The sequence below is a fragment of the Manis javanica genome, chromosome 4 (assembly GCF_040802235.1).
Source record: "Manis javanica isolate MJ-LG chromosome 4, MJ_LKY, whole genome shotgun sequence".
Taxonomy (NCBI): Eukaryota; Metazoa; Chordata; class Mammalia; order Pholidota; family Manidae; genus Manis; species Manis javanica.
The window spans coordinates 144612059-144637933 of record NC_133159.1 but is presented as its reverse complement, the minus strand read 5'-3'; the positions used below and the strand labels follow the sequence as shown (position 1 = coordinate 144637933).

At 42.5% G+C, this 25875-nt stretch overlaps 1 protein-coding gene across 1 annotated transcript in view; it reads left to right on the top strand.

The window, feature by feature from the left end:
• The window catches only part of AATF (apoptosis antagonizing transcription factor), a 116665-nt gene that overhangs the window by 32819 nt on the left and 57971 nt on the right, over positions 1–25875 (top strand). Inside the window, exons 6-8 of the mRNA XM_037026940.2 lie at positions 941–1139; positions 1636–1800; positions 3126–3209. Of these exons, the coding sequence (XP_036882835.1) occupies positions 941–1139; positions 1636–1800; positions 3126–3209 (448 nt within the window). The remainder of the gene's footprint in view (positions 1–940; positions 1140–1635; positions 1801–3125; positions 3210–25875) is intronic.

Here is a 25875-nt window from a genome sequence, read left to right as displayed (position 1 = left end):
CACTTGCTTTCTCTTAGACCTATCAAAATAAGTAGATGAAAGCACATTTTTAATATTAATGCTTAATTAATGTTTATGAAGTACTTTGTGCCCATACCATGGAATCACTGGTTAACAACCATCTCCTCTTCAGTGAGGGAAGAACCAGTTACTCTGAAGGTGGAACATTTTCAGAAAACAGTAGAATAAACCTTTTTCCTTCCTGGAATTATCAGTCAGTGAAGGATTTCCTCCCCTCGGAGCCTGCCACGTATGGTACCAGTTTGTTCCCCTTGAGCTCATCTTTTGTTGCATTCTTTTCTACTGAATTAGTTGGACGGACAAAAAGTAAGCCCACGTTTATTGAGCACCTTCTCTGTGCTGGGGTCAGTGACCTGGTGAGTGCAGTTGACTATGTAGAGATGGCATTGCTTTCTCGTGGCATGGCCTTTATTGTGCTTCAGCCCTCATTCTCATTCTCTTGCCTGCCCCTTTGAGTTTTCTTCACAGTCAGCTTCTCTTCATTTGGTTCACCTAATATTATTCACCTTTCCTGCACAGTTGGTTATAGGGAGACCTATTTCCCTTATTGATTTGGGGATTAAGGTCATAAAAATGTGATCGTATGTTTAATTTTTCGGGACCATCCTGTAACAACATAGGCCTGGTTCATATGCACTTCTAATGGTTTTGTGACCTCATTATATTTTTACAGTTTGCTTATCTTTTAAAAAATATTTTAAAATCAGTTATTTTTATATTTACTTGAAAAGTTACAGGAATTTTTGATTAACCTCATGAATGTTCTTTTCAAACAAAAAAGCCATTCTCTCATCTGTGGTGTATTTAAAATGTAGACAAAATAGGCAAGGCCTAAATACTCTCGACCGCATGTTAGCCTAGCTTTTCATTTGGGTAATATTTATTTACATTGGACTTAATGTTCTTGTTGGTTTTCTAGTGAGGAGGAGATTTCCAGTGGAGATGAAGAGCTAGTAGAAGAGAAGAAGCAGAGAAAGGCCCCACTAAAGAGGAAGCTGGAGATGGGTGACTATCCCAGCTTCATGGCAAAGCGCTTTGCTGACTTTACAGTCTACAGGAACCGCACACTTCAGAAGTGGCACGATAAAACCAAGTTGGCTTCTGGGAAACTGGGGAAGGCAAGTGTGTTTGTGTGTAACACAGGTGTAGCAATCTGAAGCAGTTTAAAGAAGTTGAAACAAGTGTTCACTTATATGGATAATAGTAATCAGGTCATTTTTATAGAAAAATTTACTAAACTCCTACCTTTGGAGTTTATACCATTCAGACTTGGGATTTTAACTTTATTAGAACATTTTTTTTCTAGAGATTGTGGCCTTGTAAGTGTTCAAGTGTTGGAAATACCTAATACTTAAATAAATGGATTTTTAAACAACTACAACTGAGGGAGCAGAAGTTAATCTCTGGGTATAGGAAGTAATATAATCAGCTTAAGACTTTTTGTTTGTTTGTTTCTGAATAATTAACAGCCATTCACAAACTCAGTGTTTAACAGAAAGTGCCCCCTGAAAGGAGGATTGTCTATTTCTATGCAGACACTGAAAGATAGAGAAACCAATGTAGCTGCCTGCAGCACAGACTCTCTGTGTTATCTGACACTGGTTAATGTTACAGGGTTTTGGTGCCTTTGAACGCTCAATCTTGACTCAGATTGATCATATTCTGATGGACAAAGAAAGATTACTTCGGAGGACACAGACCAAGCGCTCAGTCTACCGAGTTCTTGGCAAAGCTGAACCAGCTGCACAGCCTGCCCCAGAGAGTTTGCCAGGACAGCCGGTGAGAACCCTGGGATTCAGGGTGATTATGGGGAGCTGTTTCTATGAGGCTAATCGACTGAAAACGCTGATTACCTATATGTAGGTGGTAGTCTTGGTTTAAGAAGTTAGTGAGAGGGAGGAAAAAGCACTACTTTACTAAGATTGTTATGTCAGAGGGGAAAGTTTGTAAAAAATGGAGCTATTACTAACTTGTGTGTAGTCTTCTCTTATTTTTGAGTTTGATATAAATCTGGTAATGGAGGCATTCATGGTCTGATTTTTAAATTTCAGTTTTAAAGCTGCTTCTGTAGAAGTGTCAGTATTGAAGCCAGTGTGTACTTTAGGCTTTATGTAGGACATTTATATACTCCAGAAAAGGACCCAAAATAGTATTAAATTCTTTTGTTTAAGGAAAATCTTTTATTTATAGAAGAAATATATATTTCTAAGTTCAGAAGAATTAAAAATGAAAAGTGAAATTCCCCCAACTGATAATTCCACTCCTCAGATTTAACCAATGTTCATAGTTGTAACAACCTTTCAGCTATTTTTGATTGATAACAGCCACACACACACACACACACACACACACACACACACACACACACACACACACACACACACAGGGTTCTCTTCCTTTTTTAACTAAATGGGATGAATATGTATGTGGGTGTATAAATATATAAAATACTACAAGCCATATATAAAATCTTATAACTTATTTTCTAAATTTGATATGTCCTAGACACTTCTTTATCATTACATAGAGATCTGTGTCATTTTCCCTAATGGCTGTAGAGTATTCCATTATATGAATGTATACTATAATTTATTTGAACAATGGATATTTATGTTGTCTTCAGTTTTAGAAACAATGCAATAGGAAACATTCCTGAGCATTTGTATTTGTGTGTTTGAACATATGGATAGATTTCTTGAAGTGGAAATGTTAAGTCAAAGAGAATATGCATTTTAAATCCTGATAGATGTTATCAAATTGCCTCCAAAAAAGGCTCCATTAATTTCCAATCTCACAAGCTGTATTTTCCAATACTGAGTGTTGCCAGTTTTAAAGGTGAAAAATGGTGTCTTCTCATTTTAATTTGCATGTATTTAATTAGAATGAGGTAAAACATATGGTTATTGACTATTTGTGGTTCTTCTTCTGTCAAGTACTTATTAATGTTTTTGCCCACTTTTTGATTGGAATGTTTTGTTCTTTAATTTTAAGAGCTTTTTGTATCTTAAGGAAAACTACTTTGACTATTATACACATATTTAGTGTCTCCATTACTTTGACAACACCACTGGGATTTACTCCTTCCTTTCTTCTCATTGATATAGGAGACTCTTACTCAAGCACTTGCCAATGCCCACCTGAAGGACTTAGATGAAGAAATCTTTGATGATGATGACTTTTACCACCAGGTGTGATGTTTACACTCTCTTTTTTTGTTACAAATCAGGTTTGAAATTTTTAAAACAGCTGACAGAATTGTCTGACCAAAAGGTAGCTAACTTTGGAAGGAGCATAGTGTCAGAGGAGGGGTTGGAACTGCAGTGTTCAGAATTGACTTACTGTGTTGGTTCTTGATCTGTTCCTTTTCTTCTGTCTTACATTTTTCCTTTTGAAATGAAAACAGCTACAGCTACTTTGTTAGCTGCTGCAGAGTGTAAATTATTCCATAAAACAGTTTCAGCTTCTTTGAGTCAAGAGGCTTATTCTTTCTCAGCCGTTTGTGATAATGCTATTGGAGGACTTTTTGTTAGTTATTTGGTTTCTTGTCCTATTGTTAGATCGGAATATGGAGCTAAAAGGGCTGAGATCCCAGAGTTCTTGCATTGCAATTCTGGTCCCATCTATTACCTGTTAAGTCTCTTGTCTTTAATGTTTTTTTGTGCTTGTTCAAATCGGTTAAGTATGTTTGGAGACTGTCTGCTACTGTTGTTTATAATAATAGTCCAGTGCTTTGAAGACAGAAAGAATTGGTAGAAGTTGAAATATGGCCCAGTTCTCAGTATCTCTTCACAAACATCCCCCAGTTCTTTCCATGACATTATCTGCTGGCATGTTGCTCTTTTTAATGATAAGTAAATTAAATATTTAGGCTATCCTGAAGAACTCAAATAATTTCCTATAATCCTTGGTCTCTGGATAAGTCCTCCTCCTTGATGAGCTGTGTTTTAGGATATTCCCTTTCTAGCTCTGGAGAATCAAGGATGCGATGTGGCAGTGACATACCAGTTTTTGTTGAGCCATTATTTATTAAGTTCACTTTTTTCTTGCTACGGAATTTTTAGTGTGCTAACTTTTGCCAAAGAATTTGCAACTGCTTGTTAAAGATTTAGCCATGAGGCTGTATCATGTATATGGAATATGAAGGAAGGAACTTAAAAAAAAATTTTGTACTGTGAAGCCAGTAGAACAAGTGATTCTATACAGGAGATGCTCCTGAGGCTTTGCCCTAAAAAGAGAGAGACTTTCTATTAGTCTTTCTAGTCACTCTGTAATGTTCAACAAAATTATTGCCATAAGTGAGTCTTAAAAGTAATGTTGAAAAGCCATAGGAAAGAGGATTGTTGTGGCCTCAAGTGTTCCTAGTCAGAGGTCCTGATTCTTTTTTCCTGTTCTTCTGTTATTATATCCATTTGTCAGATGAGTAGGGAACTGTATTTTGTTCCAGAGTGTCTATAGAAATACCTGATATGGGATATTAATGTTGTATAATTGTGTGAGACCATGGGAGATGATCAAAAATGTTCTAGTCTTCATTAATTGAAGTGTACATTGTTCAGTGGAAAGTGCATCATAAATTAAATAGGCTTAATAAAATAACTGAAATTGCTGGGGAGAAGTTGCTTCCACTGGAAATCCTAAGTCTGAAAGGTTTTTTTCTTTTGCCTGGAGGTCTATTTAAAAAGAAATAGCATTACTTGATTGGCCCTTCATCCCAATTAATAATTTTACCTCTGATAAATTCTGATTTTAGAGTTATGACTAGTCACATCTTAGCTTTTCCCCTTGCTGGTTAATTGGGGTGCTGGGGTTAATCTAAATTAAAACTTAAACTAATGGAGGTCAGCAAAGCAGCTGAAACACCTGAGTGAAACAAATGGGACTGCCAGGCGCAACTTTATCTTGGCTGTTTCCCAAGAGGGAAGTGGCAGCAAATTGGAGTTGTTTCAGCCTTCTGTAAAGGTGAATGATGGGTGACACTTGTTAATGTACAGCATCTCCGGAAGCGTTCCAGATTGCTTTGCTGCTGTACCAACTGCTGCCATCCATGCACAGTCAGTAGGAACTGGACCAGTTGCCAACATCTGGCAGCACAGCAAGGAATGGGTGCAAGTCCTGAAACCCCGCAGATTCTAAATATGGTGCTTAGAACTGTGCAGGCTTTAATCACTTACCACTCTTTGGCAGCAAGCTACGACAGCTTATCCTAGCCTCGTACATCACGTCCTGACATCTGCTGAGCCGCAGAGGCAGCTGCACATTCATTTTCTTTTCTTGCCTTTCCTCTTTGCCTTCTATTCCTCTTCTTCCCACTTTCTCCCCCTGCTTTCCTTCAGTTGTCCTCCCTCTCCCCAATATGCTTCTTGGGGGAGATGATCTGTAAAGATTACTGCTTCATTGTATGCAAGTAATTGTGGTGATGCCAGGCCCTTGACAGACACCATGTAGCACCTGTTCTGCTGACCTGGTTAATTTCTTCTGTTGAGTGGGATTTGCCAGAGATTGGAGCTGAAGCCAATTCAATGATAAGGCTAAAGAAAATGGCTGTATGTTTTCTGTCACCTCCCAATTAAATTGGCTTCATAAAGTGCTTTCCTTTATTTGTCAGGGAAGTAAGCCTGAGCTAAGTGTTGCATTCAGAAGTGGTACAACGTATTACAATGGGCCTGAGAGTTTTTATTTATGTGTGTGTGTGTGTATGTTTTAATGTGGTCATATGGAAGAGCTGGGTGGTGAACATAATACAGTTTACTTTTTTTTTAAACCCATACTTGAAGCCAGACTCTTTGGGTCAATGTTTTGTAAGGAAGAGATTAGAGCCACATTGAATTTTAATGTTTCATTGTAAGGGCTTAAAGGCTTACTTGGTTAATTCAGGCTGTGTAAATGCCCTAGCCACTGAGAATGATGTTTGGGGTCAGAACACCCGACATACACACACTCACTGTCTTTGTTTCACAATGGGCCTTAAGTTACTACAACTTAAAAAATACATCTGTATTATTTAATAAAGGTACCTGCATATATGTGTGTATGTATGTGTATATACATATACATAGAGAGAGGCACTATCAAATATCATAGGTATCATACCATTTTTGAGCTGAAAAGAACCTTATAAGAAACAGGAGTTCCTGAGAAGTTAAATAACTTCCTGAAAGTCATACAGTAAATGGCAACACTAGTACTTGATCTCAGAACTTCTTGGACCAAGTCCTATTCTTTCTATACCTTTATTTCTTACCTATTTCATTCTTGAACCATAAAAAGACTTTAGTGTAACACCTGTTAGTTTGTAAATAAATAAGCTTCATTTTCTTAGAACTGAAAGAAATACTGCATGTTAGAAAGTAATTTTTTCCTTAGAAGGCAAATGATTTATTGAACTCCTGTTGCTTAAGAATTCTAATGAAAAAATTAGCTTTATAGTGTTATTGGTTTGTTTGGAAACTGGGATTGCTGAAAGCTTGAAGTATACCCAGTGGGAAGCTTTTATGAGGGAAACTGTTCATCTGCTGCCAGCATTGCGTAGTTTTACTCCCAAATGGAATTAGTTTGCATCTGGCCTATTTCTTGTCAAAGAAGCTCATCTCTAAAGACAATTTCACAAAACGTGAAGGTTGTAAATGACCATGAAGGATGAGCCATTCAAAAATGTTTTCAGTGTCTATTTTTCCTTTTCTTTTTAAGCAGTAAGTTCTTTTAAGGTGTGTTATCTCTATCACCATTTAAGGCCTTTGTTTTGCTTCTTTTAAACCAGCAGTAGGTCTTTGACTTAATAAGCCTGCATTCTTAAAGAATTGAGGAAGGACTAACATCTACTGAACACTAGGTATGTGTCAGCTCCTGAACTAAGTAGATAGGTACTTGATACACATCTTTATTTAATCCCCACAAAATCTCCATATTGCAGTATGACTACACTTAGCAATAAGCTATATAAAGTGACTGGTTTTATTCTTTTCATATCCCAGACTTCAAACTAGTTTCTTGTCACCTCATGAGGTATTTTGTTCTGAAAGGACTAATTGAGCTTAGATATCCACAGATTGATACCTGGATTTCTAAGGGTTCAATAGGATTTTGTATGTTGCCTCTTGCTCTGTTTAGTTTTGATCTGGTTTGTCCTGTCACTTTGAATTTAACCAGGAGTGTCTAGAGAAAAGCCTAATAGGTTTTGCTCTTGATGACCTCTTTTGGTGGGTTAGCTTTCTCCTTTCATTTGCCATCAGGACATGTCTGTGACTAACATGGTGACATGTTGGACTTTTATATCCAAGATATTTTATAATGCCATAAACAAGTAATTACTAATTCAGTGAACTAAAAGTCAGTAATACTAAGAAAAAGAGGAGAGGCAAGCTTTCTGCAAAATGGTTTGTCTTAATTAAACTGGTGAGTGATTGATATGGACAGTTGATGAGGTGGCTTTAATTGTATGCATTTAGATCTTAGTGTGAATGAGATGTCTCAAGCCATTCCTACAGTTAATGGCAATACAATATTCTTGCTGTTGGCATGTATCTTTCCAGTGGTTCAGTTGATGGTTAATAATATGCTTTAAAGCTTGATTTGAACCTACTCCTTTTAGTTAGTTGTTGGAAAACAAATACCTTCTATGCAGGACAGTATTTCAATTTTAGTTTTACTTTTAAATGTTGCTGTTCTTTGAGATGTGGATAGTGTGTCTCAAAAGTTTGATAAAACTTATTACACATAGACCTCTATGGTGAATTTAGAGAGGACATATATATGAAGCCTATGAATTTAAAAATTAAACTTATGGTGAAAGATACCACAGAGAATCAGGTATGTTTCTTGAGGCATAGTATAGATGATTAAAAAAATACCCAAAACAACTATTAGTGTCCAGTTAAACCCCAGTTTTAATAATTATAAAATCATTTTGTATACCATGTGTAGTAGTTTTATTTGAGATACATTCTAGTTTCTATGCTTCCATTGTTTATCTCTCAGTGTTTAGGCCCAAATATAGCATCAGTATTGGCATTGGATTACTAGCTTGGGCTTACTGTTGTGGAAGCGGCACAGAACGGGAGGCCAAAAGCCATATTTTAAATGAAAAGTCCAGAAATTTTATCAAACAATGTAAGGAAAGATACACATGACTGGCCCTCGTTTCTTACAGTTTCCTTGCTTTAGAAAATATCAGAGCATGACTTTAGTACTACTAGCTACTCTAACAAAGGTAAAACCTCAGAACAAAGCCTAAAATAGTACATATTATAGAGCCAGCTAGGAAAGAGATAAGGACTGGCTTAGAACTATTTAAACTTTTTCAAACAAAGTGGTACCTGGGAGTTTACTAGGCAAATATGTGGCCAGAATTGTCTTTTCTATACTAATAAGCACAATGTCAACTTGCTGAGTGTAAGTTAAACACAAGATTCCAGCAGTATTTTAGTAGCCCTGACCGAAAGAAAGATTTGGTATTCTTCAAGAAATAAGGAACTCTACCTGTTCACTAGAGTTGGCATTATGTCCTTATTAAATCATATCAATATATAGCTCCTTTCAAGTGAATTACAGGAAAAATGATTTAGCATAGAAATGGGAAGTTAATAAGCATTTTTAAAAATGTATGTGTATTGTGGATCTAGAAGAGAATATAATTGCTTTAAACTTAGAGAGCATCTTTGAACACTGTCAAGTCCAAGCTGTCTTCACAAGTTGGAGCCTAGGGGAAGTAAATGACTAGTATAGGATCACCCTCTTAGTGAGCTAGGACATTAAAACCCAAGTATTCTTGCTCCCAGTTTGATTTTATTTCCTGCATATTATGCTGCCTTTTGACCTGACATGTTTGAAAATCCATCTGAGAATGTCCTTTTCAGATTTATATCTGTTCAGGAAATTGAAGATCCAGTTTTCTGTTTGCATTCTTGCAATTCATATGTATCACTTTTATGCAATTATGAATTTCATTCAATTCATATTTATTGTGCCAGATGCTACATTTATAAAGACTAAACAAAATCCCTACCTAAGAAATCTGTGTCATGTAACCAGAGTGAGTTTCTCTCTTATTTTATGGAGTCACATAGCTCCTCCTGAAGAGTATGACTATTAAAATCTAAATGGAGAAAGTAAGTGGTGAAAGGGAGCAGTCGGGTCCTTGTATAAAAGAATACATGTAGTTGTCTAGTTGTCTTATCACAGATATGCCGCAAGCATTGATTAGCATACCGGTTTTGCCCCCCAGTATATTCCTGATCTAATTCCTGAAGTCATTTCTCTATAACCAGGGAAAGGCTCTAAGAGATGCTGTTTGTTATAAACTCTGGATAATATAATTCCCTGTTTTCCAAGAGTGTAGTTAGTTATTGGTAGAAGCCAGTTGGAGATGCTAGTATCCACTGAAACATTTCAGTTTAGAAGAGCCTTCATGTTGGTGATGGGTATTTGAAGGTTCATTTTGCAATGGACTAATTTGTGTATTAAGGTTAAGGAGAAGAAAAGCCTTCTGATTTCTTTCTTCTTTCCATAGTTCATTCAACTAATATTTGAGTTCCTAGTATGTATTTATCGAGTGTTCTTGGTTGTGCTGTGCTGTCCATTGCAGTACCTACTAACCACATGTAGCTATTAAATTTTAATTTCAATTAATTAAAAATAGAATAAAGTTAAAAATGCAGTTCTTTACAAGTAGGAACTCTATAGCATCTTACTACACTGATGGACAGTAACTGTAATGGGATATGTGGTGGGGACTTAATAATGGGGGGAATCTAGTAACCACTATGTTGCCCGTGTGATTTTATATTAATGATACCAAAAAAAACCCACAATAAAACAAAACAAACAAACAAAATGCAGTTCTTTAGTCACACTAGTCACATATCAAGTCTAAATAGCCACATGTGCTAGTGGCTATGGTATTGCACATTGCAAATATGGAACATTTCCATCATCACAAAAAGTTCTTTTGGAGCTCTGTTAGGGGCTGGAATAAAGCAAAGTTCTGCCTTTAGTAGCATTCATTCTAGCTTAGAGTTAAGATGAAATGGGGAAATATATTGTGACTGTGCAGAAGAAAAATTATAAAACTAGGATGGTTGAAGGGATGGGGTGGTTACTATTTTTACGTTGGATGTTCAGGGGATAAAATTGTATTTGAGCAGAAACCTAAAGTAAGTGGATAACACCTTGCAGTTACCTTTGGGAAGAGTGTTGGCGACCAAGGAAATGGCAAGTGCAGAGGCTCTGAAGCTCAGTGGAGGCTAGTATGTTCTAGGAAAATTAAGGAGGCCAATGTCACTGGTCTGAAGTAGGGAAGAAAGAGTGATAGGTGAGGAAGTCAGAGATGTACCTGCAGGCCAGGTCCTACAGGACCTTGTAGGTCACTGTAAGACTTTGGCTTTTACTCTGACTGAGATGGGAGACCACCAGAGAGCTTTAAACAGAGGAAGAATATAATTGGACTAATATTTTAAAAGAATCAGTATGCTGGCTGTGTTGAGAATCAACTATAGGAGGGCAAGGTGGCAAACAGGAGTCCATTTGGGAGACTCTAATGACAATCAAGGCAAGAGATGGTGGTAACTGGGACTCAGGTGTTTTTGGAGGGAGTGCTGAGAAGTGGTTGGATTCTGAATTTATGTTGAAAGTTGAACTGACAGGATTTGCTGTTGGATTTCATGTTGGGTGTGAAAAGAGAGGAGTCCAAGATGACTTTAATGTTTTTGGCCTGAAAAATTGGAAAGATGAAGTTGTTATTTACTGGATGGGAAAAAAACAGCTAGAGAAGCTAGTGTGGAGGAGAACTTCTGGAACTCAGTTTTGGTTATATTAAGCTTTTTTTCCTCCACGAACCTGTGCTGGCTTTAATTACTCTGATTCTAAATCAGTTACATTAAGTTTAGGGTACCTCTGAAATATGCATATGGAATTGTTGAAGGGGTAGTTATGTATATAATTTTGGAGTCCATGGGATGGTCTAGGCTGAAGGTATAAATGTGAGAGCCATCAACATATAGATTGTATTTAATACCACGAGACTAAATGAGATCACCTAGGGAATGAAGATGGAAAAAAGAGGAGAGACTCAAAACCTAAGAGTTCTGAGGCATTCAGACATTTAGAGGCTGAGGAGATAAGGAAGAACCAGATGATTGAGAAGGAACAGCCTGGGAGGTAAGAGAATAAAGGAAGGGTGATTTCCCAGGTTCCATGTAACAGTGTTTCTTTTTTTTTTCTTCAGTGAAGCCACTTTATTAGTCTTTTCTTTTATGGTTCTTACTTATTTTGTGTGTGAGTGTTTTTCTTTGTTAAAGTATCATTTATATACAATCTTAGGAAGGTTTCACATGAACAACACAGTGGTTTCAACATTGACCCATATTATCAAGTCCTCACCCCCCACCCCATTGCAGTCACTGTCTATCAGCATAGTAAGATGCTATAGAGTTATTACTCATCTTTTCCATGCTGTACTGCCTTCCCCGTGACCTACCTATACTATGATTGTGAATTATAGTTCCCCTTAATCCCTTTTCCTTCCCCAACCCCTCCCCTTCATATAAAAGTGTTTCAAGGAGGAGGAAGTATATATAATGTTATCCTGATACCAAAACCAGACAAAAGCATCACAAGGAAAGAAAATTACAGGACATTATCTTTAATGTAGAAGCAGAACTCAACAATATACTAGCATATTCAAATCAGCAACACATAAAAAGATTATGTATCGTGAAGCAGGTGGTTTAGCTCAGGAATGCAAGGTTGGTTTAATATTTTTAAAAATCGATTAATGTAATATACTATATCAGTAGAGTAAGGACAGAACCACATGATCATCTCAATAGATGCAGAAAAAACATTTAATACCCTTACATGATAAAAGCACTCAACAAACTAGGGATAGAAGGGAACTTTTTTTTTAGGAGAGCAAGTGAGAGTCTTTTATTTACAGATAAAGCTAGAGGACAGAGCTCCTGGCTCACCCAGGAGGGGACAAGAGAGTTCCGGGGTGGTGTGTTGTCTAGGGGTTTTATAGGCAGTTGATAGACAAAGGTCTAGGGATGCACACCTGCTAAGTGGTCCCAAAATATTTATCTCTGAAGAGACATTAAGTTTCTTATTAGTCTTCCTGGTTATTTACAAGAAATTTACTGCTCTGATTTCCTTCCAGAATAGCAGCTTTCTGGTCTGGGAGCGTATCACTCAAGACTGCCTGCTTTGCTCCCAAGGTGGGCTGAATTATTCTGTTTGTTAAAGAGTATGTTAAGAAACTTACTACTTTTTGACTAATTGGGTTTTAAAATGCAATCTTATTTTCAAGATGGAATCCTTCCTGTTTTTACTACGCTTGTTAAATTGCCCAAGTTGCAGATCACTTGATTAGGGCTGGAGGAAGAAAAGCAGCACCTGGGTAAAGTCAGAAAATAAGCTGGGACCCCTAGCAGTCTAAAGTATAAATCTCACAATTGATTATCTTGCTTTGATTTTTTTCCAGAGGCCCTCACCCTACTCTGTCTAAGCCCCTGGTCTCTGTTTCATTTCCCCCTCTACAGATGGAGACCCTAGCTGCTGCTACGGGAAAGGGGGTGATGACTGCTCTGAGTGCTTCATGCTGAGAGGGGGGCACAGTAAAGGGTGCAGTTAGGTCTCCATCACTGGTTGGTCAAGAGGTCCTCAGAAGATGGGTATTTTCATTCTGGGTTTCATTTTCATCACCATTTGCAGTTTTATGGCTTTAAAAGGATTTAGAAAACCAGCTCCATATTGTAGTAGTCCATGGGACTTCTGGGCCTGACACAGGTCCTTCGAAGTTATCCTGGATGGTAACCCCTAAAAATGGTGCTGGGGTTCTTGTTCACAGTCGAAGAATGAATATTGGAAACACTCAAGGTAGGAGAGCAAGTGAGAGGCTTTTTTTAAAGAGATAAAGCGAGAGGACAGAGCTCCTGGCCCACTCCAGTTCAGGACAAGAGAGTCCCCAGAAGGGAACTTCTTTTTTTGTAGTTTTTTTGTTTTTCATTTATTTATTTTATTTTGGTATTGTTAATGTACAATTACTTGAACAACATTGTAGTTACTAGACTCCCCCTATTATCAAGTCCCTACCACATATCCCATTACAGTCACTGTCCATCAGCATAGTAAGATGCTAGAGAATCACTACTTGACTTCTTTGTGTTATAGTGCCTTTTCCATGTTACCCCCTCCCCCGCTACGTTATGTGTGCTAACCATAATGCCCATTTATCCCCCTTATCCCTCCCTTCCCACCCATCCCCCCTAGTCCCTTTCCTTTTGGTAACTGTTAGTCCATTCTTGGGTTCTGTGAGTCTGCTGCTGTTTTATTCCTTCGGGGTTTTTTTTGGTCTTAAACTCCACAGATGAGTGAAATCATTTGATACCTGTCTTTCTCCACCTGGCTTATTTCACTGAGCATAATACCCTGTAGCTCCATCCATGTTGTTGCAAATGGTAGGATTTGTTTTCTTCTTATGGCTGAATAATATTCCATTGTGTATGTGTACCACATCTTTATCCATTCATCTACTGATAGACACTTATGTTGCTTCCATTTCTTGGCTGTTATGAGTAGTGCTGCGGTAAACATAGGGGTGCATATGTCCTTTTCAAACTGGGCTCCTGCATTCTTAGGGTAAATTCCTAGAACTGGAATTCCTGGGTCAAATGGTATTTCTATTTTGAGTTTTTTGAGGAACCTCCATACTGCTTTCCACAATGGTTGAACTAATTTACATTCCCACCAGGAGTGTAGGAGGGTTCCCCTTTCTCCACATCCTAGCCAACATTTGTTGTTGTTTGTTTGGATGCTGGCCACCCTAATTGGTGTGAGGTGATATCTCATTGTGGTTTTAATTTGCATTTCTGTGATGATTAGTGATGTGGAGCATCTTTTCATGTGCCTGTTGGCCATCTGAATATCTTCTTTGGAGAAGTGTCTGTTCAGCTCCTCTGCCCAGTTTTTAATTGGATTATTTGCTTTTTGTTTGTTGAGATGTGTGAACTGTTTATATATTTTGGATGTCAATCCTGTATTGGATATGTCATTTATGAATATATTCTCCCATACTGTAGGATGTCTTTTTGTTCTATTGATGGTGTCCTTTGCTGTACAGAAGCTTTTTAGCTTGATATAGTCCCACTTGTTCATTTTTGCCCTTGTTTCCCTTGCCCGGGGAGATAAGTTCATGAAGAAGTCACTCATGTTTATGTCCATGAGTTTTTTGCCTATGTTTTTTTCTAAGAATTTTATGGTTCCATGACTTACATTCAGGTCTTTGATCCATTTAGAATTTACTTTTGTGTATGGGGTTAGACAGTGATCCAGTTTCATTCTCTTACATGTAGCTGTCCAGTTTTGACAGCACCATCTTTTGAAGAGACTGTCATTTCCCCATTGTATGTCCATGGCTCCTTTATCGTATATTAATTGGCCATATATATTTGGGTTAATGTCTGGAGTCTCTATTCTGTTCCACTGGTCTATGGCTCTGTTCTTCTGCCAGTACCAAATTGTCTTGATTACTGTGGCTTTGTAGTAGAGCTTGAAGTTGGGGAGCGAGATCCGCCCCACTTTATTCTTCCTTCTCAGGATTGCTTTGGCTATTCAGGGTCTTTGGCGATTCCATATGAATTTTTGAACTATTTGTTCCAGTTCATTGAAGAATGCTGTTGGTAATTTGATAGGGATTGCATCAAATCTGTATATTGCTTTGGGCAGGATGGCCATTTTGACGATATTAATTCTTCCTAGGCAGGAGCACGGGATGAGTTTCCATTTTTTAGTGACCTCTTTAATTTCTCTTAAGAGTGCCTTGTAGTTTTCAGGGTATAGGTCTTTCACTTCCTTGGTTAGGTTTATTCCTAGGTATTTTATTCTTTTTGATGCTATTGTGAATGGAATTGTTTTCCTGATTTCTCTTTCTATTAGTTCATTGTTAGTGTATATGAAAGCTACAGATTTCTGTGTGTTAATTTTGTATCCTGCAACTTTGCTGAATTCTGATATTAGTCCTAGTAGTTTTGTAGTGCAGTCTTTAGGGTTTTTTATGTACAGTATCATGTCATCTGCAAAGAGTGACAGTTTGACTTCTTTACCAATCTGGATTCCTTGTATTTCTTTGTTTTGTCTGATTGCCATGGCCAGGAGCTCCAGTACTATGTTTAATAACAGTGGGGAGAGTGGGCGTTCCTGTCTTGTTCCCGATCTCAGAGGAAAAGCTTTCAGCCTCTCACTGTTCAGTATGATGTTAGCTGTGGATTTATCATCTATGGCCTTTATTATGTTGAGGTACTTGCCCTCTATGCCCATTTTGTTGAGAGTTTTTATCATGAATGGATGTTGAATTTTGTCAAATGCTTTTTCAGCATCTATGGAGATGATCATGTGGTTTTTGTCCTTCTTTTTGTTGATGGGGTAGATGATGTTGATGGATTTTCGAATCTTGTTCCTTCTGAGATACTGGTCTTCGTTGGGGGAGATGTGTGCACCTCCATGGCTTGAGAGACTGTCTCCTTCCCCAGATTGCGGAAGTTTTCAGCAATTATTTCCTCAAAGATACTTTCTACCCCCTTTTCTCTCTTCTTCTTCTGGTATCCCTATAATGCGAATATTGTTCCATTTGGATTGGTCACACAGTTCTCTCAATATTCTTTCGTTCTTAGAGATTATTTTTTCTCTCTGTGACTTAGTTTCTTTGTATTCCTCTTCTCTAATTTCTATTCCATGTACTGTCTCTTCTACAACATCTAATCTGCTTTTGAATCCCTCCATTGTATGTTTCATTTCAGATATAGATTTTCTTAATGATTGAATCTCCATCTTAAATTCGTTCCTGAGTTCTTGAATATTTTCCTGTACCTCCATAAGCATATTTATGATTTTTATTTTGAACTCTCTTTCAGGAAGATTGGTAAGTTCACTTTCATTTGACCCTTTTTCTGGAGTTTGTGAGATTTTGGTCTGAACCAGGTTCTTTTGATCTTTCATATTTCTATGTGGTACCCACTAGTGCCCAGAAGCTCCAGTCTCTGGAGCTGCTCAGCCCCTAGAATGAGGTTGGGGGTCGTAGGGGAGCGGCACTGGTGCCTGGGGGGAGGAAAGAGCTCTTTCCTGATTCCCAGCTGCAGTGCCTGTCTCCAGTGTCAGAGCCAGTGGGCCGAGCACACAGGTTTAAGCCACTGTGCTCAGCGTCTCTAGCTGATGTAGGCGTGGCCTCCCTCTGGCTGGCTTGATGCCAGCACAGTGACTGCCGGTTTGTGAGCTGGTGCCGGCAGGCTGCATGTCCCAGTGGGGGGCCTTGGAGCTGGGCAGCCAGCCAGGGGAATGGAGCGCCTGAAGCGCCTCAAAGGTCCCAATCTGATGGGCAGAGTGTGCTCAGACAACCTTGTCCCCCTGTCCCTTCTCCTGTGCAGCAAGCTCCGTGAAAACCCCACCCCTTCAGCAACCCTCTCGCTGCTAGGAAACCTCTCAGACCGCCCGCCTTTCCCTTGTCCCAGAGTGGCTGGGTGTTGATCCCCTCCTCCACAAATGGCTGTAATCTCAGTCTTTCAAGCACTCCGCCTGTCCCAGCTCCCCAACCTCCAGAGCACCACACAATGTAGGTTTCTGCTCACAAAGCAGATCTCCAGGGCTGGGTGTTCAGCAGTCCCAAGCTTCCACCCCTCCCTGCTCCGTTTCTCTTCCTCCCACCCATGAGCTTGGGTGGGGGAAGGACTTGGGTCCTGCCGGATCAAGGCTTTTCGTATGTTACCCTGTTTCCTGAGGTCTGCTCTGTTCATGAGGTCTGTATGCAGTCTGGTGCAGCCTTCTTTCCTGTTGCTGTTTTAGAGCTAGTTGTATTAACTATATTTTCATACTCTGTGTGGTTTGTGAGGAGTTCTCCATCTCACCTCTCATGCCGCCATCTTGAATCTACAGTGGGAACTTCTTTACTTGATAAAGAACATCTATGAAAACCCATAAGTAATATCCTACGCAGTGGTGAAAGGCTGAATATTTTAAGATTAGGAACAAGACAAGGATGTCTGTTCTTGCCACAGATATTCAACATTACTGGAGGTTCTAGCCAGGGCAGTTAGGCAAGAAAAATAAATAAAAGGCATCTAAATTGGAAAAGAAGGAAAACTCTCTTATTTGCATATGGCATCATCCTATATATGGAAAAATGCCAAAGAAGCCACCAAAAAACTACTAGGCCTAATAAATGAATTCAAGAAAGTTACAGTCTAAGATAAATAGTAACTGAAATAAGCAGGCGATGAGAGGCAACAAAGGGCCAGGCAGTTTATTTGAGTGCAATCCTGGGCGAAGTTCACTGGTCTGAAACAGGCTGGAGAAGTCGTGCCCAGCAGGGCAGGCAGTGAGTTTTTAAAGAAGGTAGGGGGAGGCAGAGCATAGATTTACAGCGGCACGAGGATTGGCTAGCCTAAGGCACATTTTTCAGGTTGGGAGGGGGAGCAGCGGGGACTTTGGCACGTCATCAGTGTCCAATGTGAGAGGGGGCAGCAGCCGGGAACTTTGGCATGTCATCAGTTTCCGACGTGCTCACCCTTCCCTTTGGTGCCTCCAGCCTTACATTCCAGCCTTTTGATTATAATGGACGCCAACTCGATCTGGCTACTTCCGGCTGAGGAGGGGCGATGTGGGTAGTTTTAAAGCTGGTGGGAGGCTGGAGGAGGCTTGGAGGGAAGGGGTGAGTACTGGTGTAACAGCATTTGGTTTACTGCAATGCGAGATAGTTCTGCTAGGCGTTGCAGCAACCCAGGCTTTGTCCCGTCCAGTACTGTCATCCTAGGGAGGAGAGGCAGACTGAGACTTGTTTGTAGCAGGCAGCCTGGATGAAAGAGTGGAAAGACGAGCATTGGGTGGGACAAGGGGGTATCTCTCTTTGAGAATTCGGGGGGGTTTTTGTGCCCAGCAAATGGCCGTGCTGACTCTTCCTGGACAGCTAGTTTTGAAATCTCTTAACATTATATCATCCCAGTATAATTGGTCTCCCTGCTGGCAAGGTATTTTTTGAAAGTAACCTGTCTTGGTGGAGTTGGAGTTTACCTGATTTAACGCACATGTTACAGACCCAATTTGCTGCGGCTTGATGGGTCATTGTGGCTAGCACTAATGTGAGTAAGGCGCAAACGGAGAGGCCCCGTATCACTAGACTTTCACTTATCATGACTGGGCGCTCGTTTGAGCCTGGAGATGTGGTACCACGGGGAGTGTCCCAATAATTTGGCAGCTGTGGGAGTGGTAAGGATCACCGTGTATGGTCCTGTTCACCGTGGTTGGAGCGATCGAGGCTGGAGTTCTCTTAGAAGTACCTTGTCTCCTGGGTGAAGGATCGCTTCGTTTTCTGGGTTGTTGGATGACATAGGTTGGGGTAGGAGCTGGTCTGTGTGTTCCCTGAGATGTCTCAACAGTGAAAAGTAGGGAAGGTAGGAGGCTAAAGGAGGAGAGGTAGCGGGCAGGCCTGTGTTCAGTAAGAAGGGCCTACCATACATTAGCTCAAATGCAGTTAGGCCAGCCGGTCCCCGGGTGGCAGCATGCAACCGAGTGAGAGCGATAGGGAGACGATCAGGCTTTACTTCCAGAGACAGCTTAGTTAGTTGGTCCTTTAGGAGACCATTAGCTCTTTCGACCTTACCTGACGATTGGGGGTGATAGGGTATATGGAGGTTCCAGGTGATATTGAGAGCTTCGGCTGTTAGCTGAGTAACCTGGGAGATGAATGCAGGTCTGTTATTGGATTGGAGTGAAGTGGGGAGCCAAAACGTGGAATGATGTGTTCCGCCAGCACTTGCACTACCACTGATGCAGTCTGTTGGTAGATGGGGAAGGCCTCGATCCACCCTGAAAAGGTATCAACTAAAACTAGTAAATACTGGAGTTTTTTATGCCTAGGCATATGGGTGAAATTGACCTCCCAGTCTTGTCCGGGGATCGTTCCCCTCATCTGGTGGAGGGCCATCCAGGTCTTCAGAGCACCTTGAGATGAGACACGATGACAAGTAGTGCAGGTCTGGTGCACTTGATCTATTGCCTTGTGGAGACCATAAGGGGCAAATATGGGGGAGAGAAACCAGTGCATGGCCTCCGGCCCAATGTGTAGGAACTGATGAATTTTGGATATGATATCTCTGCCTTGGGCTCGGGGGAGGGCAATTTGTCCCCCGAGGTATATCCATCCCTGATCTCCTAACTTCCCCTCTTGATGTAGAAGCAGTCGCCGTTCGTCATTGGGGTATTGGGGCAATAGAGAGGGGGAAAGAAACAGCACAGAGGGTTGTCTAGACTCGGATGTTAACTGTCAGGCCGTGGTGTCATCTGCCAATGCATTACTCATAGTTACTGGATCGTTTCCAGTCTGATGTCCTTTACAATGCACGATGGCCACTTCCTTGGGGTCCTGCAGGGCCTGTAGCAGGCGGCTGATAGCCCTGCCGTTGATGATCAGGGTTCCCTTAGTGGTAAGGAAGCCCCTTTCCAAATCGCAGCATGAGTGTGTGTAATTAGGAAGGCATATTTAGAGTCAGTATAAATTGTGGCCCTCTTCCCAGCTGCCAGCTGTAATGCCCAGGTAATTTGGCTTTCTGGGAGGTGGTCCCAGATGGGAGTAGGTTTGCTTCTATCACCTACGACAGAGTCACCATTGCATAGGCCGACCTTCGCACCCCATCACTCTCTTTCACCAAGCTTCCGTCCACGAAAAAATTCAAGTTAGGGTCCTCAAGGGCCACGTCCTGTAGGCCCTCTGTAGGTTTTCTAAGGGCCTCTACAATCTCTACACAGGAATGAGTGGGCTGATCTGCCTGATTGCTGATGGGAAGCAAGGAGGCTAGGTTAAGGGGTGGAGAGACTTGTAGGGTTACCTGTGAATGTTCAATGAACAGAAGATGGAATTCTTGTATTCTTGAGGGACTCAAGGAGGCCAGGGATTTATGACTCAAAAGATCTTGGAACCGGTGTGGGGAATACACAGTAATGGGCTGTTGGAGAGTTAATTTCAGGGCTTCTTGGGCCAGACTTTCCACAGCTGCCAGGGCTCGGAGGCAAGGCTGCCACCCCCTGGCGGTGGTATCTAACTGGAGAGAAAGGCAACAGGATGGTACCCCAGCCCTACTGGCTGTACCAGTACCCTAGTTGCTACCCCTGCCCTCTCTGCTGTATATAGGATAAAGGGCTTAGTTAAGTCAGGGAGCATCAATGGGGGGGATGAGAGCAACTCATTTCGCAACTGATTGAAAGCAGAAGCTACTTCGGTGGGTGAAGTTAGTGGCCCAGTAGGGGTCTCTGTGGCAGCTGCATAAAGTGGTCTGGCCAGAGGGGCAAAGTTAGGCACCCAGTGTCTGAAAAACCCTACCAATTCTAGAAAGGATAGTATCTCGGCTCCTGAAGTAGGTGGCAAGAGAGCTTTAATTGCAGCCACTCGGTCCGCCGTTAGGGCTCTAGTGGTTGGAGTTAGAGTTAGCCCCAGGTATGTAACTTGAGATAGAGACAGCTGTGCTTTGGCAGGGGATACCCTGTATCCCATGTCTGCCAGGAAATTAAGAAGGGATGTGGTGTCTAGAACTGAGGTCTCTTTTGAGGGGCTGCAAAGTAAAAGATCATCCATGTATTGGAGGAGAGTACTCTTGCCCACTGTGTGTCGTGAGAGGTCCTCCGCCAGGGCCTGTCCAAAAAGATGGGGACTATCTCTAAAACCTTGAGGTAGACTTGTCCAGGTTAATTGTCTAGACTGATGGGTGTCAGGGTCTTCCCACGTGAAGGCAAATAGTGGCTGCGAGTCTGAGTGGAGAGGTATAGTGAAAAAAGCATCTTTAAGGTCTAGTACAGTAAAATGAGAGGTACCGGATGGGACCTGAGACAGAAGAGTATATGGGTTAGGCACCACTGGGTGTAAGGGAATAACAACCTCGTTAATTATTGGGAGGTCTTGAATGAGGCAATACACTCCAGAAGGCTTTTTTACTGGCAAGAAGGGAGTATTGCATGGAGAGTTAGTTGGCACTAAAAGCCCCTGTGAGAGCAGACAATTAACAATAGGCTGTAGTCCCCTTCGGTGAGCCTGTGAAATAGGAAATTGAGGCTGAGAAGGGAAGCGGGATGGGTCTTTAAGGTGTATTAAAACTGGAGTGTGGTGAGTTGCCACCACAGGGGTGATGTCCCACATGACCGGATTGACAGCAGTCCAGGGAGTTGGGAGACTCAGGTCTCCGTTGTCTAACTCCCTTTCGCTGACCAAAGCAATGAGGGAACTTCTGGCATCTTGTAAGCTTTCAAAAGGTGGGAGAGAAATGTAGGCTCTTAACTTATAGAGCAAATCCCGTCCTAACAGAGGGGTAGGACAGGAAGGTATGACTAGAAATGAATGGGTAAATGGGATGCCTTGGAAGGTGCAAGCCACTGGGTCTGTCTCTAAAGGCCTGGAGAGGGTTCCCATGACCCCAACTACGGAGACTCTGGCAGGGTAGAAAGGCCCTTTAAAGGAGGGGAGAACAGAGTAGGTAGCCCCCGTGTCCACCAAGAAGGAGATGGGCTTACCTGCTACCCACAGCTTGGCCCTGGGCTTGGTGAGGGTGATCGAGGTGTCCGAGTCCAGGTGTCTTCAATCTTCAAGGATGCCCAGCAGGTCTGAAGGGTAGTCCTTCAAGGGCGTCTACTCCCTGCAGGGCTCTGCCACTGGAGGAGGACCACCCCCTAGTGGGCAGTCTACTTTCCAGTGACCTTGCTTACCTCAGCTGGGGCATGGTTTGGTCAGTCTGTGTGGGTTGGGGCACTTCCGTGCCCAGTGCCCTTCTTCGCCGCACCAAAAGCAAGGGCCCGGAGGTTCGAGTTCATCTTCAGGGACACCCCAATGATCTCCACGAGCTGGCCGCAGAGCAGCTGTTATGGCGCGAGTCTGTTCTGCCATTTGGGCAGCTGACCTCCTCTTGCTCTCATCTTCTTGGGCATGAAAAATTTTGAATGCCCTATCTACCAGGTCTCCTAGAGGGGTCTGGGGACTATCCTCAGCCTTTTTAAGCTTGCGCCTGATGTCAGGAGCTGACTGAGTTATAAAATGCATGGCCAGAAGAGAGGAACCTAACACTGAGGCTGGGTCAATCTTAGTAAAAGCTCCTAGGGTTTCTTTTAGGTGCTTGAGGAATTCTGACAGGTTTTCATCAGGCTTTTGGGTAATTTCTCTAAAATTCTCATAATTGATGGCCTTTTGGGCGGTTGAGTTCATACCTGCCAACAAGTAGTGAACCATGCTATCCCGGGACACTTCACCCTCAGGAGAATTATAATCCCACAGGGGTTCTTGTAGAGGAATAGCTTCTCTGCCCATAGGTTCCCGTTCATCTGTGGTGTGGGCCTCATTGGCACAGTGCTGTGCCGCCGCTGTGACACGGTCATATTCCTCCGGGGTTAGAGTGGATTGGAGGACTACATGTACATCATGCCAGGTGAGCTTGTAAGCTCGAGTGAGATATTTAAACTGTTTAGTGAATATTACAGGGTTGGAGAAAAGGACCCTAATCACTGTTCTACTTGGGACAAGTGTGCCAGGGAAAAGGGAACATGAACTTGCACCACTCACTCAGCCCCCGCCACTTCTCTCAGAGGAGCCATCACGTGAGCTTGAGACCGCTGTGACTTAGAGTGGGTTATGGGAGGGCTAGACCATTTGGGTGCTAGCCACGGTGAGTAGGACGGTGGTGGGTTTGAAGGAGGGGACAGAGGAGGCAACACTGGTAGTGGGGGATACAACCTGGGAATTGATGCGGAACTTGAAGGCATGGGACTAGGAGAAGGGGGAGCTTTATCCATTTTTTCTGAAGTGGAGTCGGCACCTGTGGAGCAAGACGGCAGTGTGACCAGAAGAGAAGAGGAACAAGATGGTAGAGGGGCGGGATGAGAAGAGGAACAAGATGGTGGAGAGACCGGAAGAGAAGGGGAACAAGACGGTAGAGAGACAGGATGAGAAGAGGAACAAGATGTGGAGAGACCGGAAGAGAAGAGGAACAAGATGGTGGAGAGACTGGAAGAGAAGAGGAACAAGATGGCAGAGAGTCAGGAAGAGAAAAGAGGAACAAGATGGCGGAGAGTCAGGAAGAGAAGAGGAACGAGATGGAGGAGAGGCAGGAAGAGAAGAGGAACGAGATGGTGGAGAGGCAGGAAGAGAAGAGGAACACGATGGCGGAGAGGCAGGAAGAGAAGAGGAACAAGATGGTGGAGAGGCAGGAAGAGAAGAGGAACGAGATGGTGGAGAGGCAGGAAGAGAAGAGGAACAAGATGGAGGAGAGGCAGGAAGAGAAGAGGAACAAGATGGCGGAGAGGCAGGAAGAGAAGAGGAACGAGATGGAGGAGAGGCAGGAAGAGAAGAGGAACAGGATGGTGGAGAGACTGGAAGAGAAGAGGAACACGATGGTGGAGAGGCAGGAAGAGAAGAGGAACAAGATGGCGGAGAGGCAGGAAGAGAAGAGGAACAAGATGGTGGAGAGGCAGGAAGAGAAGAGGAACAAGATGGCGGAGAGGCAGGAAGAGAAGAGGAACAAGATGGTGGAGAGGCAGGAAGAGAAGAGGAACAAGATGGCGGAGAGGCAGGAAGAGAAGAGGAACAAGATGGTGGAGGGGGAGAGGAGGAGGAGGGTGAGGACATGACCACCGAGGAAGGGAGCTGGCCCCCATGATGGGCCTGGAGGAGTGGGAAGGGGTGTAGCCGAGATCTTCCACCGAGTCCGTCAGAGAAGAGCCTCCCAGTAATAGGAGGGGTAGAGATCGGCGGTCCTTGGCGGAGGCCTGGGCCAGCAAAACTTGGGAAGGAGTACACTTAACACACAGATCTGAGTGGGCGCGCAAAGTCCAAAAAGCCTGCACATATGGGATTTCACTCCACTTTCTGTTCTGGTGGCAATAATTAGTCAAGTCGGTGAGGAGGCCAAAATCAAAAGTTCCCTCAGGTGGCCAGCGAGATTGGTTGTCCAAGGGATACTGAGGCCCAGCCTGAGAGCAAAGAAAGACTAGCTTCCATTTGCGAACTTCCCAGGACAAATATAGAGTAGCCAGATTAGAGATGAGACACTGCAACGGGGTCTGGGCCTCCGCTTTTGAGGGCTGGTTCCCCATGTCTGTGCAACTCCCCAACTAATCCTGCTGAGAGGAGCGCCCAGCGTCCTAAGCGCACCAAGTCAGGGGAGATGGCCTGGGTGAGGGACGTCTCCCATGCCACAGGGCCAGGGGCAGGTATCCTGGATGCTCACAGCGGATGGGCCGGATGCCTCAACCTGGACGTAGCTACGATTTCGGATGGACCAGGTGAAATGGAGTTAGGAAGGGAAGCAGACTGGGGGAAATGGAGGGACTCACCGTAAAATAGTCCACGCAGCGGAGAGCAGGCTGAGGTCCCAGGTTGGGGAAGGAGGGGGACAGGGCTGCCAATGGTCGGTCGGGGCCCCGCGCTCACACCCCTTCCCGGGTTTCAGCACCAAGTGTAAGATAAAGTCTAACCGAAATAAGCAGGTAACAAGAGGCAACAAAAGGCCAGGCAGTTTATTTGAGTGCAGTCCCGGGTGAAGTTCACCAGTCTGAAACACAGGCTGGAGAAGTCACGCCCAGCAGGGCAGGCAGTGAGTTTTTAAAGAAGGTAGGGGGAGGCAGAGCATAGATTTACAGCGGCGCGAGGATTGGCTAGCCTAAGGCACATTTTTCAGGTTGGGAGGGGGCAGCAGCCGGGGACTTTGGCACGTCATCAGTGTCCAATGTGGGAGGGGGCAGCAGCCGGGGACTTTGGCACGTCATCAGTGTCCGACGTGGAAGGGGGCAGCAGCCGGGGACTTTGGCACGTCATCAGTGTCCAACGTGGTAAGGGGCAGCAGCCGGGGACTTTGGCACGTCATCAGTGTCCAACGTGGGAAGGGGCAGCAGCCGGGGACTTTGGCACGTCATCGTGTCCAACATGCTCACCCCTCCCTCCAGTGCCTCCAGCCTTACATACAGGATACAAGATGAATATATGAACATCAAGTGTATTTCTAAATACCATCAGCGAGCAATCTGAAAAGGAAATATAAAAAACTATTTCATTTATAACATCCAAAAGAACAAAATATCTGGGAATAAATTTAACCAAGGAGGTGGAAGACTTGTACATGGAAAGCTATAAACATTGCTGAAAGAAAATGTAAAAGACCTAAGTAAATGGGAAGTCATCCTACATTTATGGATTAAATGACTTAATATTGTTAAGATGGCAGTACTCCCTAATAATCTCTGTTAAAATCCCAACTACCTTTTCATAGAAATTGACAAGCTAATCCTAAAATTTATATGGAAATGCAAGGGACTAAGAATAGCCAAAACAGTCTTGAAAAGTGGAACAGAGTTGGAGGGCTCAGACTTCCTAATTTCAAAACACAAAGCTACAATAACCAAGATTTACTGGCCTACTGTTAGGTATATAGATCAATGGAATATAATTGAGAGTCCAGAAATAAACCCTTACATTTATAGTCAATTGATAATTCAACAGGGGTGCCAAGACAACTCAGTGGGGGAGTGAACAGTCTCTTCAGCAAACCGTACGAAGACAAGTGGATTTTGACATGCAAAACAAATGAAGTTGGAGCCTTCCCTAACACCTACACTAAAAATTAACTTGAAATGGATAACATACCTAAATATAAAAGCTAAAACTATAAAACTTTTAGAAGAAAACACAGGAGTAAATCTTTATGAACTTTGGTTAGGAAATGGTTCCTTAGATGTGACAACAAAAGCACAAGGAGTAATAAGAAAAATAGATAAATTATACTTCATTGAAATAAAAAACTTTGGTCCTACAAAAGGTAACATCAGTGTACAGAAAGGGAAAAGACCCAC